Source organism: Rhamphochromis sp. 'chilingali' (genome assembly GCF_963969265.1).
Source record: "Rhamphochromis sp. 'chilingali' genome assembly, chromosome: 8".
Lineage (NCBI taxonomy): Eukaryota > Metazoa > Chordata > Actinopteri > Cichliformes > Cichlidae > Rhamphochromis > Rhamphochromis sp. 'chilingali'.
The window spans coordinates 25,764,354-25,785,119 of record NC_137935.1 but is presented as its reverse complement, the minus strand read 5'-3'; the positions used below and the strand labels follow the sequence as shown (position 1 = coordinate 25,785,119).

The following is a 20,766-nucleotide window of genomic DNA, read 5'->3' as shown; positions in this document are numbered from 1 at the left end:
TGTGTTGTAATGTGTCCTTTAAGGCCAGTCAGATGATGTAAACCAACCAATAAGGTAACCACTGTAGCAGTCCTCATGTGACATAAAGTAATCTGCTCAAATAATCCTAATCATTGGTATGGTTTGAATAATTCACCCCAGCATATAGTGTAAAAGTAGGCTCAAGATCCCTGTCTGCAGGTTTTTGGTGATTCATATATAGTTTGATACAAGAGCCCTCTACATGACATAATTTGTGCACATTGATAGTCAAACTTTATGGGGTTACAATAGAGTAATTCAGACATATCATAGCTGCTGGCAGTGTGGAGCCCCAGAGCAGTTCAGTGTAGATTTACACCGACACAGACATTCTCACATGAGTGCAACTGCAGCTTCACAGTCTCCATCACATGCTGATATTCTCAAATATGCCCGTGTGTGTTGTCACATGCCATCTGTGAGGATAAGCGGCTTCACATGCACTCATGGCAACCACAAGGCCAAGCATGCTGTCATTCATTTTCTCTAAATTAAATGTGGGGTAATGCGTTTGTCATGACCCTCGCCAAAAGACCCTTTGATCGAGGAGAAAACATCAGTATGAGCCCTGTTTAAAACCCGTGGGGTGGTTGAAGAGTTTTCGATCCGTATCTTCTTCATTTTGATTTTACAGTATCGCTATCATGTGCTTTCATCTGGATTCTCAAAGTTCAGGAGTAGCTCAACTCACCCTACAGTCTAAAAGATGAATGAGAAGAAGCGTGATTGTTGGCTTTCAATAATGATGCATGAATAAAATTTCGTAATTGGTTAACATAATCCAGGGCTGCCATGCAGCATACAATAATACAGCAGCTTAATTAATATGCATTATGGATCATTACATTCATTGTTAGGCAAACTACTAATTACTGCACACTGAAAGAGGTTGAACTGCAGCAACACTATCCTAATGCTGCATGTGGAAAAGTCATCCAAACCACTGTGTATGATTAGAATCACAACACTGTGGAAAAACTGTGATTCAATTAAGTTTATTGCACAAAGCACTCGCCCATGTTCAAATTTTGTTTTTGGTTTGTTGGTGATTCTTTTAAACCAAATTTTCACTCTTACAAGTTTACAGCCAAAAGAGATTCAGGTAGAGACGAAATATTAAATTAAAATAAGATGGGTTTAAAATGAGATATGCTTTATCCAAAAAGTATTTATTGTTTATAGTCTCGGTAGTTTACTACTACTACCACACACACACACACACACACACACACACACACACACACACACACACACACACACACACACACAAAAGAGAAAAAACAGGGTTGTGTGTAAACTGTGACTAAAAACAAAACAAATACAAAAAAACAAACCACAAACACACACACACACACAAAAAACCCTGTAAAAAGTGTTAAAAGCTGGGGTTGAATGACAGAAAATTGACAGAAATGATATGATTATTATAATTATATGAATTATGCGATTTAATTTGACATTTGTACTCACTGCATTTATTTACAGCACTAAACTAGAACTTAACAGTTCATTATTTTTTGTAGGTCTGATTTTTATTTAAAGTTAATTTTACATTTTATGTAATATGCTTTATGTGAATGATACCAACTGTAGTTCCGCTTGAGTGTATTTTTTTTTCACCAATATTTAGACGTTACGTACACTGAAGCGGAACTACATGCAGTCATATTTTGACACGTCAGCTGTAGGCGCCGGACACATTTGTAAGCTGTACTTGTCGCATTTCCTTGCTCGGCTGTGTTGATGTCCACCGATGTGAGAGTTATAAGTGAAACGCTTTTCATTTCCTTGTGTTTTCTCGTCTTTATGAAGATGTCTCTTACCTCTGAATGAAAAAACTGAATGAGCTGATTTTTCCGTTGATTAATTCTGTGATTCAACCGCCTGTGTTTTATGATCTGGCATGCTGCCATCACCAGGTATGTCTAAATTCATGTGTTTCACCTTTTCAACTTACATGTGCTTTGTATGTATTTGAAAACGTCTTATATTGATTTGATGTGTTTTATTTCTACTTTTCTGTAACACTTGATAGTTTTCAGATGAGAGCGGGACCCTGCGTGTTATTGTACTCTGAATATATTGAACCTTAGCATCTCCATTGGACTTATTTCTCTTTACTGTACCCTTATTTATCATAGATCAGGGTTTAACTTAGTTTGATTTTGATTTTTTGTGATTCCATGCAGTCGTCAGTTCTACCTTCAACCCCAACAATGAGTGACTGCCACAGTTTATGATTAATGCAAAGTATTTGCACAGGCGCACTGGTATGTGGTCATCTTTTTTCTGATGTGTTGCCATGTGCATGCAGCGTAATTTGAACGTTATTCACAAACTCACTTTCTCGTCTTCATCAGAATTGTTCAGTCCAAGGAATTCCCCATTTCATTGTTTGTTGCTCACTGCACCTTTTCACTGCTTCTCCATTGCATATTAAAATAATATAAACCTATCTGCTTTGATCAGCATGATTCTGCTTCCCATAATGCTGTCACTGTACAAACTAAATGATTGAAGGCATTTATAGCAGCTTCAACTAAAAATCGGTTTAGTTGTATCAGTTGTTTTCACTCATCTCCTTTTGAAGATTTGCTGATAGGACTGGAGGGTTGAGGCCCACTAATCCATTATGGAGTCCTCAAATTTAATCAGACACAAGAACGGGAGGCAGAGGAAGCAGGTGGGTGGCACCCTCCCACCTGAAAACATAAACGACATGGAGAGTGACTTCTCTGAGCCGGGGATAGAAGACGAAAGAGAGCAGGGTTCTCTTCTGCTGCGAGGGTCGCCTCGCAGGTCTGGGATACGCGGCGAGCTGGGGAATGTGTCGCTGCTTCTATTTCTCTATGTGCTGCAGGGGATTCCTCTTGGACTGGGTGGAAGCATCCCTCTGATTTTGCAGAGTAAGAATGTCAGCTACAAAGACCAAGCCTTCTTCAGCTTTGTCTTCTGGCCATTTAGTCTCAAGCTTTTGTGGGCACCCCTGGTGGACGCTCTGTACTTCAGTAGGTTTGGTAGGAGGTAAGAAATACATCTGGATGCTGATTACCCTGATGTTTTAATCTGTATCCATGTTATTACACTTCATATCTCTAGACTGCGCTTCCTTCTCCTAATTATGTCTTCCTCATGTTTCTGCAGAAAGTCATGGCTGGTGCCCACACAGTACCTCTTGGGCCTCTTCATGCTCTACCTTTCTGCAAAGGTTGAGTCACTGCTGCAGAGTAAGGGAGGACCAGATGTGGTTACGCTTACTGCTGTCTTCTTCATGCTTGCCTTCCTGGCAGCCACACAGGTAAGCTTCTTTAAACACCATGATACAGACAGATATTTAGATCGATAAATAAAAGGCGTTTCCTTTCTTTACCTCCTTGTTATTTAAGGATATAGCTGTGGATGGCTGGGCACTGACTATGTTATCCAGAGAAAATGTGGGCTATGCATCTACATGCAACTCTGTAGGCCAGACAGCTGGCTACTTCCTGGGAAATGTGCTCTTTCTGGCTCTGGAGTCTCCTGACTTCTGCAACAAATACCTCAGAATAGTGCCCAAAGACACCGGCATTGTTACCTTGTCAGGTACTTTCTATCCATAACCCCTAAAAAAAAAGTCAAATATATTTCTGTTGGTGAATAAACAGCAGTTTTGGTCTTTTGTTTCCTCCGGTGCAGATTTCTTGTTCTTTTGGGGTGTGGTATTCCTGATTTCCACCACTCTGGTTGCCATCTTTAAAAGGGAAAATGTACGTGGCAGAAGAACGACTACCACCCCGGAGGAAACACAGGGTGTCATGGAAACCTACAAGTTGCTATTATCCATCATCAAGATGCCAACAGTCTTTACCTTTTGTCTCCTGCTTCTCACTGCTAAGGTAATTGGTCACTATTGGATACATGAAGGTGTCACTTTTGGATATTTGCCAGGTGGAAATGTAATTTTTTCCACTCTCTTTGTGTTTCAGATGGGTTTCTCTGCAGCAGATGCGGTTACAGGTCTGAAGCTGATGGAGGCTGGAGTTCCCAAAGAGCAGCTAGCATTGCTAGCAGTGCCCATGGTACCTCTCCAGATCTTCCTGCCAGTGGTCATCAGTAGATACACAGCAGGGCCCAGACCTCTGGACATCTTCTACAAGGCCTTCCCATTTAGGTGGTAACGCATTCTGCACACACTACGCACACATTCAGTAAACAGAAAGCTAAAACGATCTTGTTCTGTGCTGCAGGCTGCTTATCGGATTGGAGTTTGCTCTGCTAGTGTGGTGGACTCCCAGCGTAAAACAAGAAGGAGCCTTCCCAGTTTACTACTATGCCGTAGTGCTGCTCAGCTATGCATTGCATCAGGTTTGCAATTTCTTTGCTGTTCTTATTTTCTAGTCCAGAGTGCTACAGTGTCTTCCAGCTTACTGCCTCTGTGAAAAGACTACTAGCCGCTGTAGTCAAAAGAAGACTCTTATTTCCATCTGCTGTAATTGATATCAGGCAGTGTGGCTCTGTTGTGGCAGAGCAGGAGCAAGAGCCCAGCACATAACAGAGCAGCCATCAATGCCAACAGGGACTGATTAGGTTATACAGAGCATGAAAACAGAAGCTGAGTGGAGATGGGTTGCAAAGCAGCATCAAGATATGCAGAAAATGTATGCAGGTTAACAGTAGAGTGGCTTAAACATTCACTTGGGGAGCAAAAGGCCGCTGGTCAAGTCCACCGACAGAGACACTCCCCTCTGCGGCTGTCAGGAAGGGCATCCGACATGCAGAGCTTGCCCCCTTGTGACAAGGATGTGCTGGATGAGAAGTTCCAGGTGAATCATTAGCTGATTTGCCAGTTGAGGATTTGATGGCCTACCTGAACAAACACTATACAGGACTGCAGTCCTTTAGAAATTTGCCAACAAAACTGAATTAATAAGATAATTAAGCAAGAAAAATCAGGTTATAGTAGACTGAAAGAACTTTGTTAACCTTCTGTTTTTTGTTTATTATTCTCCAGGTGGCGTTGTATAGCATGTATGTGGCCTGCATGGCTTTCCATGCCAAAGTGAGTGACCCCCTTATCGGCGGGACCTACATGACCCTGCTGAACACGGTCACTAACCTCGGAGGAAACTGGCCTTCCACTGTGGCTCTGTGGCTGGTCGATCCGCTGACCTCTAAGGAATGCCAGGGGGCTGCTGGGCAGAGCTGCGGCTCTTCTGAAGAGGCTCTGGTAAGTGATCAGACGATGAGGATGGGGCAAGATGGTGTGTGTGTTCTCTTCTATAATGCTCTAAAAGTTCAAATAATTCTTTCTCCCATGTTCAAACCTCTAGCTGTGTGTGAAGGAAGGCGGCGTCTGTGTGACGACACTGGACGGTTACTACGTGGAGTCTGTGGTCTGTGTTGTGATGGGTTTAGCCTGGTGGGTGTGGTTAGGGAAGAAAATGAGGCGTCTGCAGGAGCAGAGCCCGGCTGCATGGAAGTGCAGAGTGAACTGAGGAGAACGCACGATCAGCTACACCGCAGGCACTCTTTGGTTCACTCGACCTTCATTTACTACACCAAAAACTGCTGAACTACTTCCATCCTCATACATCCCGTGTCTCCGGCCCTGCTCTAGCTGCTACATTCAGAAAGCATTTACCCCCACGCTTTGCTTCTGTCACGCTGAATTATACATACGTGAAGATATTCACTATTTTTATCTTTTGTCATTAATCTCACTAATAGTAAATGATATTGTACTCAAAACTGAAACAACCCTCAGACTATAGTTACAAAGTTATCTTGATTTGGCTCTCATATATATCCTGCTGCTTGAAATCGCTTAACCAAAAAGAGCTCAGTCAAAGATTAGGTCATGTTTTGGGTTCGTTTAAACGTGCTCGGATGGCCAGGCTATGCTGCTCTGCGCAGTTTTTCTTTTTTTTTTTCTTTTTTTTTTACCCCAAATGGCAGAAGCACATCATCCTTTCTAAACCTTTCACAGAAGAAATCTTGTAAAGGAAGAACTTTAGACAGACTCGTTCACCTGCCACACCTTTGTTTGGTCTACGTTAAAAGGATACTCGAGGGAAAGACAGTCAGGATACGCAGAAGCACTAAATCTGACCTAAGTATATGCAGTTTAACTCAGTCCGTGTAGTAATCCAGCTAAATTACCTCCCTTTCAATATTTTCTTAAAATTACTTTCTGAGTAGGTTTTTTTTCCAGTAAAGTAATTTGTGCCTTATTTAGCTTTTAAGTCTTTAAAAAAAAAAAAACCACCGCTTAGTCTGAGCTGCACTGTAGTTAAAAAATGAAGGCAGGGAATATTAGTTATTTGCAGATGAAGTTACAATGAAGAATACTCGTTTTCACAAATCTACTGTCATTTAGAAAGCTGCACTTAATGATATGGCTGCTTTCATACGCCAGTTATTTTTCTGATTGGGCAGCTAAGTGCATATTCCTTACGAAGACTCTAAATTGCATACTGCGAACCATCTGTGGTTACATGAAGTGAGATATGTGAGATCTAAACTGCTTTATAAATGTGTTTCTTAAATAAGGACCAATTAAAAATGGAATTGCATTGTTGGTCAGTGCCACTCTTCACTGTTGGACCATTTAGGTTTTTAGTAGTCTGCCAGGTAAAGGTATTTTAAGCTTCCAAAGACAGCTGGTGTGATTTTTCACCGGACAGTATACTTGGCATGCTTCAGTATTCAGCTAGGCCCCAGATAATAATAGACTGCATTCCCCCGATTTATAGATTATTGATGCAGCACATATTAAACCTGATGTAGGCATTTAACTATATCGTCCGTCTGCATTTGCAGTGCATATCGAGGATCTCTTAGCTGAGTGCACCTGCTGGGACAGTACGGTCAGCTTTTGCTATAATAAATTTGTGGTCACTTAGAAAGGTCCTTGTTTTTGCAGGAAAAGCACTTTTTTTTCCCATCTAACTTGAAAAGAAAAATAATTTTTAGACATCTTCACAGCATCCTTGTTTGTTTGAATAAGTTTTTGTGCTACAGTGTGTACTACTCCCTTCTCAAACAAGCACAGCCTAGCTCTCATGGCCCAGAAAAATGGCGTTGGTCATTGTTAGTCAATGGTGCTAGCTTCAGTTATCATGCAAATGTAGCCGAGATGGAAGAAGTCCCTTGGATGACCCCAAAAATACAGCTTCCAGATTAACGGAATCAACTTTCTGGGATTTACTTATCTGGATGATTGAGCATGGATCAAGACAGTGTAGCTCTGATGAGTACTTTCTAACTAAGCGGCCAATCAAGGACCAGTGAGACATCTGTTTTGTTCTTTTGAAAGCTAGACCCACTGATGTACTCGTACTCAGCTGTGCACAGAGGTCTCTCACTCCTCTTTCCATTACACTCAGCTCTTTGAAGGGAGTAGTACACATAGTTGCATTAAAACCATTTTGAGACTATAAGTAACACTAAACTAGCCAAGTGTTTTTCAGCTGTGACAGCATCACTGGAAAAAGTTTATTTTTTTTTATCATCAATCAGCTTTTTTGACACATTTGTGAACACTGGAATACAGCATTGATGGTTGGTAAAAATGTCCTCTATATGCCTGTGTAGATATTCCACTGAAAATTATGTTTATGAGAAATTATTATATAATGCTTCATTTGAAGAGCCATACACAGATATGCTTTCCTTAAAAAATGTTTCAATGTGATCTCACAAGCCCAAGAGTGGAAGTGTATCTCTTTGGCAGGTGGTTCATTCCCAAGTTTTTATCATTACATATTTGTAGCAGGCAGATAAGGGTTTTACTTTCCGTTGCCTGTAAGGAAAAAGAATTTAATGGCCACCAAACAATTCAGATCTCAGACCAGCAGCCTTTGGAGTGCAACTTGACGAGCGTGTTTTTTCTGATGTTTTTCATACTGTACACACATTCATGAATGAATTTCTCTGAAACCAGCACTTGAAAGTCCGACTGTGTCAGATAGGAAAGCAGAAGTGCACAATCAGGGTTCGTGTGAGGGTACGGCTACCTTTGAACTCAAATGGTTTTGTAAACTGTATGTTTTTATGTTGTTGTTTTTTTTCCACGTCTTTGTTCAGTCCCTCATAGTTTACATTAAATGAACTACTTCAAATGACCGTGGGGCCTTTCATGTTCATTTGTGGCCACGTTTTTTTTGTTTTTTTTTTAAACAGCTGAGATTCAGCTTTTTCAGCATTATCAGGGCGCTGTGATTGTTTTGATTTTGTTTGGGAATCAGTGAAGTTTTTTAGTAGAGGTTTCAGATTATTTCCTGATAAGCTAGTCTTTGAGTGGTAAACTACTCCATCTTTAAAAGAATTATAAATTTTTTTTAATTACTTTAGTTTTTGTTTTTTTTACTTTGCACCTTTTGTGTTTGTGATGAGTTCAAATCTCCAGTTACAAAAGAAAAGGAAACAGGACTGATCAGATGTCTGGTGATACATTCAAATGTGCTCGCAGCACAACTTTGTAATTAAACGATATGCAAACATACGAGGTCTCCCGGTGCTTTTCTTGAAATTAAAACACGACACGGCAGTTTGTATTTCTTTTACAGTTTATTTATAATTTTTCTTGCTTTCCAAGACTTCTAAAATGTTGCTCCTTAACAAGTTAATGCAGAGGCAAGGAGGCTGTAAATGCTGCTCCAGGCTTTTGGAGCATAAAAACGGCAGACAGTCCAGATCAACTGGTGCCGCAGTCTCCGATGTGAATCATTCCACGGGTCAGGTGAGGTCCGACGTCCTGAAAACAGCAGGGGCGCAGCATCTCCTGCTGGGTGTAAGACTGAGGAGGGAGGGTCAAAGAAAGCAGCACCGAAATCAGTTTGATGTTTTGTGTGACGGTAGGGGAAGAGACAGTGGTTCACGCTAATGCTGAATGAGGCTCGTGCACCTGGTGACGTGCCGGCTAACCCCACTGATGCAACCCATAGTGTGGTAGTGCCTGAAGAGTGGATAACTGAGGGAGGGATCCCACGCCAAATGAACCATGTCACACGTCATCCATAACACTGACGCTCAGATTGTAAAAGTCAACAGGGGTTTTACTCCTTTGAATCGAGGCTCTCTGGTTCATCGTTGATGTGTTTATTAAGACAAAGCTATATTCATCATCACCAGAGCCGCCTCTTATCTGCTACTCAAAGAAAATTTCCTTAATCCTTCTTTTTTTAAAAAATAAATTCATACCTTTTCACTCAGAGACAGGAAGCGTTTTATCTGAGAAGTCCTTTCCAAATTCTTCCAATAGAAGAAGCTCGCCTCCCCCCACTTTTAAACAGCGTAAAGCACTTTGGATATCTTCTAGCCGACTGCATTTCAGTTTGAGTTGCTTGCATACCGTGAGACACGTTACAGGCTGCAGCTCCTCCAAGCATCTCCTGTTGTAGTCCATTTGAGCGGGGGTGGGGTCGGGGTAGAAGACGAAGGTCAACAGACCTGAGGTGTCGGAAGTGGTGAGACGTGATATCGTTGGTAGCACTTAACCATAGCACGCCGGAGTCCCAAATGCACGCACAAACTGCAGGTTCTGACAGTATATGTAGTGTGTGGATGTGCAATTTTGGATTTTCATTGTCTCTAGCATCCATTTCTTTTTGCTTTGTTTCTTAAAAAAATAGTGGGAGGAAGAAAAAAAAACAGTCAAGAAATATACTCTCCTAAACAGTGGCGGCGGGGTCATAGGTTCATACGTAGATGCTCGGGCCGTTTGGCCATGACAGGATAGGCTTGCTGCTTCATCTGAGCAAGGTTGATCCCAGCAGGCTGACGGATGGGGAGAGGGGCCGAGGCCTCGGCGCTGGTTGTGATGTCCATCTGCTCTGGGGTGGACAGTTCCATGGCCTGGTCTTGAGGAGACTGGAGGACACCGGGTCCACCGCTGGGAACGAGGGGGCTCCGATGCCAACAGTGCCCCCCTGAAAACTTGACCGGGCTGAAAGCACAGAGGAGAAACAGGTGAATGATGAAAAACGGCAGATTGATTATTTTCTGCATTTTAACAGCAGAAAAAGGGCAAAATTCAGACAGTGACAAGAACTTCAAGTGATTTTATCAGCTGAACTGACGAAATATTGTGATGGAGAACAAAAAAAAAGATTATTGATCGCAACACCATGTACACAGTGATCTATAGAGACAGATGTTTCTTTACTGTCTGAGGGAGAATCTCAGGAGTGTGGAGTCGAGCAGATGAGATGGAGAACATCACTAAGTTTGCTCAGACATCCTGCCCTTCACTGGTTTAAATATGCAGACTGGTACAAGATCCAGCATCTTGCGGCACACACTGAAAGATCTGAGCTTCCTCAAAAACCAGAGAGATCTGAGAAAAAGTATTTGTACCCTGGAGAATCAGCAGGATTTCAGCACCGACTACTGTCAAAGTGTGGTGTGATCTTCATCTAAGTAACAGATGCAGTCTTAAAACCATCGGACTAAACTAACACACAGGAGGTCAGCTGGACCTTTCATGTCTTTATTGAACTCACTGAGTAAAAACTGACTCCAAGCTGGAAAAACACAGTAAGTTCTTGAATTTAGGAACTTATAGAAACTCCTTCGGGAGCAACAACCTGATGTTTCATGCAGCTCATGTCACAGTCACTTAGGTCAGGACTGACTTGTGTTCTCCTTCAGCCTCTCCTGAGCTTCAGGCCGACTCACCTTGGGACATGCAGGACTTATGATCTGCTGCCTCTTATCACAGGACATCATGCCACTAATTTTTGTAATAAAAGCACCACAACTTACAAAATAAAATGTTAACTATATTTATTTTAACTTATTTTTAAGCTAATTGCCAACTGAGAATCTGCACTATATCTAAAGACCATAAGTGATCATTTTATCCAAAAAACATACTTTTAGTGCGGTATGATATCTGGCAAATGTTACTTCTGTATGAAAAGCATTTGTACCAGAGGCATCAGCCTGAGGATCGTCCGTCGCAACACAAACATGCTCGTTTCTCACGCTGACATTACCTGAGCGGTGTCCTTGGGCTGTCCGTGATGCGTCGGGGTGAGCGGATTTTTGGCTCATACGAGAATTTTTCTTTGATGTTTTCCAGGACCGATGGAGCGATATACGTGAAACCCTAAATCGCAGGGAAAGAAACAGGTCAGGGGAGACGAAGTCGTGTTCAGGACAAAACTAATGAGAGGAATCCTCGTTTACTACCGAGCCAAGTGCAGCGACTGTCAGTCTCAGATTTATTTCTGCCCTGTGATAATTAATAATCTTTACAGTTTACCATTAAATCCTAAAACAACTGAGAAATCATTAAGATGACACCTTACTGTCCTCCTTTGAGCCTTAAGAGATGCTGCATATGGACTGAGTACTGAAAACTCTAACAGAGCCTGAGTCAGAAGTTACCAGGAAGGCTTGATTGGCGCTCTCACTGAGGGTCGAGTCATCCGGGCTATCGACGGGCGTCTGACTGGTGAACTTTGAGTCAAACTGACTCACGTCGTCAGCAGATTGCTGCGAAGACAGAAGAGAGGACACGCAGGTGAGGGAGTACAGCAACACGAGCACGTCTGAAACAGGAGAGGTTGCGATTCCCGAAACGTAGGACTTCTTGCAGTTTCCCGCTCGAGTACTCACCAGAAAAGGCTTGAAGGGAGGCTCCACTTTCCGAGCCAGCAACTCCTCCCAGTTGATGTGTCGGAAGAAGGTATGACCCTATGGCACAACCACGCACAAAGCGCAATGAACAGATGGAATATGTGTGCTCTGCATCTATAGATAAGCACTGAGTAGTTCATGGCAGAGCTGGTGCGACTCATCACCGACATCCAGCTGCATATTCTCACCTGCACCTCTGCAGCGTCTCCTGCTCCCGCTCCCAGGCGCGATGAAGCGTTTCTCTTTAGCAACTGCAAAAAAGGAAGAAATAAAAATAAGAAGACAATAACAAGACAAACTAACAGGAGGGGGAAAAAAACAACCTCTTGATACCTTTTTTAGGAGGTCTCGAGCTTCATGTGTGAGGTACGGCGGGAGGCTGAGCTTACACTTCAGGATCTTGTCAATTGTCTTTTTTCGGTTTTCACCAGTGAAAGGCGGCTGCAGTAAAACATGGAGCTGAGGTTACTCTACCGTCGCTAATGCGGATTCATATTTATAACAGTCCATTAATAAGAGCCAATGAGAAAGCTTTTTTTCTTTCCAGGCTGTTAATGTTTAACTGACCGCTCCTGTGAGCATGTCGTACATCAGAGCGCCCAGACTCCACCAGTCCACCGCTCTGTTGTGCCCGCTTCTCATGAGGATCTCTGGAGCCCTGTGATAATGCGAGTGCTTATTACTGGTGCAGCAATATTACTTAGCAAAGATCATCAAGCGGCCACGAAGAGCGACTCTCATTGCTGGATAAGAGATTAATTAAAAACAAGAAGTGTACTCACATATATTCAATGGTGCCACAGAAAGTGTGCGTGACCGTGCCGTCGTGAATGGATTCTTTACACAGCCCGAAGTCTGTCAGCTTTACGTGACCTTTGAGGAAAACATTAGCCTCACATTAACATATACATTGAAAAAGAGCTGCCATTATAAATCTTAAGGTCATTTTTGATTTTTTTAGCCATTTCCCATCTCACCTTGGCTGTTAAGCATGATGTTCTCGGGCTTTAGGTCTCTGTAGATGATGCCCTTCTGGTGCAGGTGACCCAGAGCCATGGAGATCTCTGCCAGGTAAAAACTAAAGAAAGAGAAAAACTTTAAGCCGGTCTGAGGTCCACATTGCATCTGAGCCATCAGACAAGAAAAGACAAAGCATATATTTTGCTGCTTATGCTTATCTGCAGTGTAACAGAACTAATGAACTCATTCAGACTGTCGACATCTATAACAGAGGTCTCTGAGATATTACATCATCTTTAAACAATCCGAACATTTCATCCTGCAATCTGTGTTTCAGTGCGTCGTCATGCTCACCAGGCTGTGTCTTCCATGAAGATGCCCTCTCTCTCCAGCTGCATAAACAGTTCTCCTCCTGCACAGGTGAACACATGTTCATGCTACTAACAGCCATATATGCACACTCCTAAATGTCTGACCCGTGTGGAACAGCCGAGTAGAAAGAAGAGGTGACAGTCAGGTTCTCGTGTTCGATAGATGCAAACGTTTCTGCTCGGGAATCTAAACCACAATTATGTGACTCACACAACTCGTATATTAACCTCCATAAACCTTTACGCCTCCATCGCACCGAGACGGGCGAGGGAAATTGCTGTGACCCCTCACACTAACCCCTGCACATTAACTGTTTGGGACACTCCCCTCTGGCCTCACGGCGAAATGAAATAGTATAACATTATCTAATATCAGACACATTAGAGATAAATCCATGATTAACCAGACAGCTACAGTGTAACGGATGTGTGCATTAGATCCTGTTACATACAGTTTGAAGACAGCGTGAGAGCACTCTGGAGAGATGAGAGAGTGAAGAAGGAAAAAGAAAAAGGGTGGAAAATAAAATGCAAAGAACTCTGATTTCAGTGTATTTACAATATTCAGATCTGATGTTTACTCTGAACCTGGTTTCTTCCTGTTAAAAGGGAGTTTTTCCTTCCCACTGTCACCAAAACACTTGCTCATAGGGTTGAGGGGGTCATATGATTGTTGTAGTTATATTTCTGGTAATTTTATATTTTATCTGGTGCGAGGTTTCAGAGGGGTTTGAGGTTGCGACGTAAGGTAAATTGCGTAGATTTCCCATTGAAGCATAAATCCCCTGTAAGACGCATCTATGTGCCAATTTTGGTTGCTCAACTCGTGCTGGTTTTTAGGAGGAGCTCACAGGCAGACAGAGATTTCACGCATATAGTAAGATACAAGAAGAGTGCCTGCTAGGAGCCATGTTAATGCTCTGTATATGTGAGTGTACTGCTTCCACTGACCACTCAGATACTCCAGGATGAGGTATAGCTTCCCTCCCGTCTGAAAGGCGTAGATGAGATCGACAATGAAGGGATGCTTTACTTCCTCCAGGATGTTCCTCTCCGCCTTGGTGTGGGCTGTGTCCTTGGCGTTGCGCACAATCATAGCCTGCAAATGAACAAATCGACATTATTTAAGAAGCAGACACAGCAGCATTATATGCAGCATATTTTTGGTCACTGCCTGTTTGTCCCACGTGACTAATACAGAGAAAATAACAAGACTTCACTGTAAGACTCAGGGCTTCAGCTTAGTCATCAGCAGTACGGTGGGCAGAACAACTCAAAAGCTTGACCAACAACACGCCACCAATCCAGGCGACACAGAGACACTATATATGTATGTGAGTCACAGTGTAAGTAAAAGATAACATTTTACACAAGTGGCTAAATTTGTACCCCGAAAATAAACGACAGCGTGGATGTTCTTAGTTTGAAAAGCTGCTTCTGTGTCCATTAAACACTTAAGTTCCTCAAAATAAAATGCTGTAACATCGGATTTTGCAATATGAAAGTAAAATTAGCAAAGCGTGCCCATCATATTTGATATCTTGCACAGACAGAACTCAGTCAATTCACTGCTGTCGCCAGGAAGTGCGAAACCCTTTAAAGTAAAAACATTTTGCATTTGGCTGCCGAGTTGGATCACATGACACAACCAGCTGGATAGTGCAGTACTTAACAAATGTATTAGTGTAATGTTTATGTCAGAGCTGGCCTAAAGTTAAAAGTATTTGTAATTACATTACTAATGTTGTAGTAATGTAATGGTTAATCCACCAGTACGTGCAAACCCTTTAACTGGAATTATATTTTTAACGTTTGAACATAATTATTGTTGTTAGGCATGAATTTTTAAGTTTACTATTTTACAATGAAGCAGAAAATATAGAAATAAAGAATAAACAGTAAAGCACATTTCTATTATGTTTCATTGAGATGACAAATTACAGTTATTTCCTTGTATTCGTGGACAGAAACATTCGTTTTAGTGGTTGAATGTCATGTATCAAGTCCAGTGTGCTGTCTCTGTTCTTCTGTTTGTCAGATAAATAATACCAAGGTTTGGGGTTTTCTTAAAGAGATATTTGTGTTTTCTTGTTTTTAATCAGCACGTGCTGAGTGGTGTCTCACTATGGTCAAGCTTTTGAGTCTTTTGGTCTTCCATATGAAAGCAGCAGAATCACATTTCATTATTATTATTCTAAGTCTACTTTAATAAGTTTAGCAAGTCAGATCAATCACCTGGTAACTTATAAACTAAACCAAAAAACATGCATTAAAATACGCGCAGCCCTGCCGGAGTACACCGGGAATCATTATGTGCACAGAGAGAAGAAAAGCACTCTTCCTTCACTCTTCTTTTTGTTTACTAAACACTTTTGTCAGAAGGCCAAAAAGCTGTTTCAGCAACTACGCTGTCTCAGCACTGCGTGAAAGACCAATGAGAACTGGCTGATTTGTGCAATTTAATGTGAATTTCCAGCTCTTCTCACTTCTTCCAACTAGTCTACTAACACGTGCTTATGAAGCATCTCAGAAGTCCGCAGTCCAACCTCAGGACTTTGAGCCTTTTCCCTCTCTCACTCTCACACATGCAGCCCTGAATCAAAGTTCCAACTAGAGAGTAAATGAGAAATTATATGACGGTTTTATGGCAGTCGAGGCTGAAACATTAACACACAGGATGATGACGATGCGTTCAGCAGTTCAGCTATCACGTTCAAAACACTGACAGGCTGAAGCAAACGCGACTACTCTGGATTTTATACGGTGCTGTACTAAAGTCTTAAGCCAACTCTCTTTTCTTTACATCTTACTAAGAGAACAGGAAACAGATGCAGCAAGTTATTGAAACACGAAAAGCAGAGTTTGTACAATTCTAACAAGCTTTGAAGTCAACTACTTTTATCCTTTAACACAGGCTGAACTCAGTTAGGAAAGCTGTCGTGTCGTTTCTTTAAGTAGTCTTCAGGAATAGTTGTCCAAACTTCTTGAAGGACATTCAAAGCTCTTCTTTGGATGTTCTCTGTCAAGATGATCACACACAGCTTCAGTAATGTTGAGGTCCGGCATCTGGGGAGGCCAATCCATGACTGAGAGTATTGCTGGATATTTTCCTATTTCTCATGGACATGACTTTCAGATACTATTCATCTGCTTTGGATATTTTTTTAAGGCCTGTCGCATCTTCTTTTTTCCCCCCATTTGCCAAGTTTCCTCAAATTTTTTGAAGGACACACTGAACACCATGCCAAGATATGCCAAGTTTTCAACCAAACCTATTTTATGCCTGTCAGCTTGATATATCTTTGTAGATTCACCTTAAGAGATGTGCTTTTGTGACAGGCTACTAGCAGCAAAGTGCCTAAAGATACTACTTGAATGATTCAGTTTAGTGTTAAAGAACGTGGTTTACCAGCCTCGAGAACTATTCCTCAAGCCCACTTTAAAAATAACAAGAAGGTCATTTAAAAGTCATCCCAGTGGAAGCAAGATATGAGGGGTTGCTCAGGACTTTTACACAGTACTCTACATACGCATATGTGTTTTCTAATGAAGCTATAGGTTCAAAGGGACACATTTGGCAAATGAGTGGATTGAACATTCTCACGTGTTTTGTATCGACGCATTTGGTTTGCTTTGATTTTTCTTTGAGAAAATACTGAAAACAAACCAAACCACAGGAAATAGCTCCAAGTTTAAAACTGATTCGAGTCAATGAACGACAGGTGTGAAAACGCCCCAAGTTGTGAATCACTGCTCAAACTTTATCGGATTGTTTTAAATTAAGAAGAATATCTAAGCTTTTCCTTCACTGGACATGAAATCTGAATGGAAGTTTTATGTAAGTGCGATCTCTGGAAAATTCTGGTATTTAACTCAAATTCTGCATTCATACAGTGATCTCTTTCCACATGGAGGGAACAACTGGCAGGTTAGGACAGACCAACGTGCGATGATAAACTGTAGTTTAAGAAAATAAATGTATGCAGCTGGGAATTTTGGGCAAGTCAGGACTGATTTCATACCTTGAGATGCTTCATAAAGATGAAACCTGGCCTCTATCGCCACCCTACAGCCCCGTATCGGAGCTGTGCCGCTGCCTTAAAGCCAAGGGGTTTAAACAAATAACTGAAACGTGGCAGTTCTTTAATGTGTCACTAGGGTCACGTAAGCCAATAAAGCAGAAGCAGTGTGAGAATCGAGCAGCGTCTAATGGGCTGAGGCAGAGTGTTTTAAGTGCCAAGGCTGCAGCAGAGCAGAGCTGATGGCAGTCTACCAACTAGCAGTGAAATCTTACCCGGCCACAGGCTTCAGAGGCAGCCAATGTTTGCAGACCAAAGCATCGTAATGTTTAATGGCAAACATGCAGCTGTGTTCATATAAAACATAATGAGAGGCGCTCTAATTGATGAACAGGATTGTGTGTTCTGGAATTGGTGAAGGGTAACATAGCAAAGAAAAGGGGAAGAAATGTACCTTTTTTAAAACTTTCATGGCAAATATTTTGCCCGCTGCAGCGCCAACAACCTTTCGAACTTGAAAAACCTGCCCAGGGAGGAAAGGGATCAACATGTCAAAAAGATGCGCTTTAAGAAATGCGGGTCAAAGCAATAACAGACGCCACATCACAGACACCAAATAAAAGAGAGCGCTTTGTCAAGGCAATGATTACCTTTCCGTAGCCACCCTTCCCCAGGACGCGCAGCAGCTCGAAGCACTCCGGTCGGATGTTCTCTGTGCCCTGATTGACGTTGTCCTCGGATATCTCGATCTTCTCGCAGTCATCCATGTTGCTGCAGTGAGACATGTTCGACTTTCTATTATGCCCGTGCCTCTTTTTGACCTCTTTGGTTATAAAAATCTCACAAAAGTCAAGTTTTAAAAACTTACAACTCAATGCACTGCTCCATGAGATCAGCGATTTGACCCTGGGAGAAAAAGAGGAAAGCAAAACAAAGTTGTGAAGGATTTTTCTTAGTTTTTGTCATGAACAGAATCCACAGCAGCCATGGTGTAAATGGTAAATGAACTGGTACTTATCAATAGCGCCTTCCTAATAAAGTTCTTCAAAGTGCTTCTTTCTACACGTCTTATTCATCCAATCACACACGGGACTATTCACTATCCCCAAGTGCTTTTTCTAACACTCACACTCTGATGGATGCACCCAGGGAAACTTTCAGTTTGCCCAAGGATACATTAATATGTGGACTGAAGGCGCTTGTGACAGAGCCATCGGTTTTTAAGGCTTTCTCTCAGCTTTTAACTTCATAAGGACATACCCAGTCCTCTACGTTTTTAAGTAACAACTACAATAAAGCATTTCTAACACTGAGCTTTGCAGCATGCAGGGCAACAGCTGTTTACATTTAGAGCTTACTTGTTTCATCAATAAATTCTTGTGAATTCAGTTACTCAGCAGCTCTTTTGAATATTGATTAATGCTTCCAATCAATCTTTAGCAAAAAATACCAAACATTTTCTTCTCACAGCTTCTCCACTTGCTGGTTTTCTTGCTTTGCAATCAGTAATAACTGATCTACAACTCACTTAAATAATCACTCACGAAAACAGTAAATATTTATAGCAGTACCTAAATTATAGCCTCTTGCACAATAGCCTTAATAAAAAAAATCTTCCTCTTTAAAGAGACTGATGTGACCTTTCAGCAAAGCTTTCTTGATAAAGTTTACACATATAGACAGTGTGTGCTGTTTATTGCACTCTCTTCTTTTCAGCAGCTACACTTGGAAGTTTTTTTCTTGTTTTTGTAATAAGAAGCCTAGACTCTGACAGCAGCTCTTCAAAGCCCCTCATTTTAAAAATGCAGTGTATTTCTGGAGTATTGCTGCCTTTTATATCTCAGCGAGAACAGAAACAAGCGGACACTCCGGTGCACATTCCGACTCTGGCTGTCAGTCCTGCCAAAATAAACTGTTGCGCTCGGAGCCACATTTATCACTGCAGCACCTTTGGCCAAGTAAGGACGTCTTGCTCAACTCCCAACATGACAGCGCTGGGCTTTGACACAGCGTCAACACCGTGCGCATGTCATCGCCGGATCACGTTAGCATTAAAGCCGGTGACAGCTCTGTCGCGATCCCAGTCATGCTAATTAGCACTAGCTTCGGCTATGTCCCTGTGTGAAAAGGGCCTGAGCTGTCCGGCTGCAGGAGAAGGCCTGCGGGCGGCTGTCAGGCAGGCTACCAGGCTAAGCAGCTAGCTTCCGTGCGTGGAGAGTTTCTGCTGTGACAGCTTTCGCGGTAAATCGTCAGCGTCTCCCGCTAAAGTATACCTCCTCGTTCTCATCGTCGGAGACATTTTCCTCCGGCTGGTCCAAATCAATGTCAAACACTCCAGCCATGGCAGCGCTTCGCTCAGATCGCTCTGTCACACACCGCAAGAATAGCAGGAGTCCCCCACCTCATGGACAAACACACACCGCCGCCATAACCGGCTACTACACTGAGCATGCGCACTGCGGCACTCACAAAGTGGGCGGTAACCTCGTTTCATTTTGTCACAGGGCTTTGGAGCGTTTTTAGGGGTCTAAACAAAGCGCAAGCGAAAAGGGAGCGAAGGCACACACAACAGCCACCGTTCATATTTGCTGTGTGGTCGGCTGCAATGTTCGATCGCACGACAGGTGTTGTGCCAAAAAGTGATTGTCTGCCAGAAACTGATTGCCGTCCGCGGGAGCGCGCGCAGCTGCTTAAAGCTGCAGCGCCCGGATTACTTGCGTTGCCAGCTACTTCCGTGCAACTGATATAACGTGGGGGGAAAAACCCAAACACATTTATGCCTTTGTTATTAGGCAAAGGTATGCATTTATGGAGCTTTAACGTTTCTTGTAACCGAATTATGACGCTATCAGAAGGTTGCTTTCAGTGTGTAGCGCAGTCACGAATGACTACACGCATCACGATGGAATAATTAATGCCTACAGGTTTAGTATGTCTACTCTCGTTGTTCATGTTTGTTATAAGACTGTCGAATAGTAGTTAAAACAATAAAGACCTATTGTGCCAGTATCACCATGACTCTTTCTTGTTTGTGCAGAATAACGACTGAGAACATGGCATTTTAGCGCTACCAAAAAGTGATTGTGGCCTATAACTTGTCACTGAAACAATATTTCTGCTTCAAACTTGTTGGATATATTCCAGAAGGGTTACATGTGATATATTGTATCCCAAAACCTCTCCAAGAACTGCTGAATAACTTGTACAGGAACAATAACACTGATAATATGCCATTTTCAAGCTGCCAAAAAGTGATTGTGGCCTATATCTTGTCACTGAAACAATATTTCTGCTTCAAACTTGCTGCATGTCATTCTGAAGGGTCCTATGTGACACATTATATCTCAAACAGTCCCTTAGAACTGCTGGATAACCTGTAAAGGAACATTAACTTTGATAATATGCCATTTTCAGCCTGCCAAAAAGTGATTGTGGCCTATATCTTGTTAATGAAATACTATTTCTGCTTCAAACTTGTTGCATGTCATTCTGAAGGGTCCTATGTGACACATTATATCCCAAACAGTCCCTTAGAACTGCTGAATAACCATTAAGGGAACGATAAAACTGATAATATGCAATTTCCAACCTGTCAAAAAGTGATTGCCGCCTATATCTTGTCACTGAAACAATGTTTCTGCTTCAAAATTGTTGGATATCCTCCAGAAGGGTTACATGTGATATATTATATCCCAAACACTCTCCAAGAGCTGCTGAATAACTTTTAAAAGAACATTAATACCGATAATATGTCATTTTCAACCTGTGCATAA

The 20,766-nt window shown here is 42.1% G+C and overlaps 2 protein-coding genes across 5 annotated transcripts; one reads left to right on the top strand and one right to left on the bottom strand.

The window, feature by feature from the left end:
• The first annotated feature begins 1,704 nt into the window (after positions 1-1,704).
• On the top strand, positions 1,705-9,205 carry slc33a1 (solute carrier family 33 member 1). 3 transcript variants are annotated; one of them, XM_080890264.1, is made up of 10 exons: positions 1,705-1,940; positions 2,211-2,291; positions 2,612-3,045; positions 3,166-3,319; positions 3,408-3,603; positions 3,697-3,896; positions 3,987-4,171; positions 4,248-4,365; positions 5,012-5,227; positions 5,331-9,205. In XM_080890264.1, exons 3-10 carry the CDS (start codon positions 2,654-2,656, stop codon positions 5,493-5,495), a joined length of 1,626 nt encoding a protein of 541 aa, XP_080746390.1. In that variant the 5' UTR covers positions 1,705-1,940; positions 2,211-2,291; positions 2,612-2,653; the 3' UTR covers positions 5,496-9,205. The 3 variants fall into 3 exon arrangements, with proteins under 3 accessions (XP_080746390.1, XP_080746392.1, XP_080746391.1); XM_080890266.1 differs by lacking the exon at positions 2,211-2,291; XM_080890265.1 differs by lacking the exons at positions 1,705-1,940; positions 2,211-2,291 and having other exon boundaries at positions 2,331-3,045.
• On the bottom strand, positions 8,550-19,905 carry rps6kb1b (ribosomal protein S6 kinase b, polypeptide 1b). 2 transcript variants are annotated; one of them, XM_080890263.1, is made up of 15 exons: positions 19,267-19,465; positions 17,862-17,899; positions 17,644-17,764; positions 17,448-17,516; positions 13,926-14,073; positions 12,958-13,015; positions 12,621-12,721; positions 12,426-12,516; positions 12,211-12,301; positions 11,977-12,084; positions 11,832-11,894; positions 11,623-11,700; positions 11,392-11,499; positions 10,998-11,110; positions 8,550-9,946 (listed from the first exon to the last, which is right to left on the bottom strand). In XM_080890263.1, exons 1-15 carry the CDS (start codon positions 19,333-19,335, stop codon positions 9,691-9,693), a joined length of 1,512 nt encoding a protein of 503 aa, XP_080746389.1. In that variant the 5' UTR covers positions 19,336-19,465; the 3' UTR covers positions 8,550-9,690. The 2 variants fall into 2 exon arrangements, with proteins under 2 accessions (XP_080746389.1, XP_080746388.1); XM_080890262.1 differs by having other exon boundaries at positions 11,392-11,700; positions 19,267-19,905.
• Positions 19,906-20,766: the final 861 nt, after the last annotated feature.

Coding starts and splice junctions, on each gene's coding strand:
- slc33a1 (XM_080890266.1), top strand. CDS start 2,654: ATGGAGTCCTCAAATTTAATCAGACACAAGAACGGGAGGCAGAGGAAG. Junction 3,897..3,986: donor TCCTGCTTCTCACTGCTAAG/GTAATTGGTCAC, acceptor TTTGTGTTTCAG/ATGGGTTTCTCTGCAGCAGA. Junction 5,228..5,330: donor GCTCTTCTGAAGAGGCTCTG/GTAAGTGATCAG, acceptor TCAAACCTCTAG/CTGTGTGTGAAGGAAGGCGG.
- rps6kb1b (XM_080890262.1), bottom strand. CDS start 19,335: ATGGCTGGAGTGTTTGACATTGATTTGGACCAGCCGGAGGAAAATGTC. Junction 17,517..17,643: donor GGAAGGGTGGCTACGGAAAG/GTAATCATTGCC, acceptor CTCCCTGGGCAG/GTTTTTCAAGTTCGAAAGGT. Junction 11,111..11,391: donor GCGCCAATCAAGCCTTCCTG/GTAACTTCTGAC, acceptor CCTGCGATTTAG/GGTTTCACGTATATCGCTCC.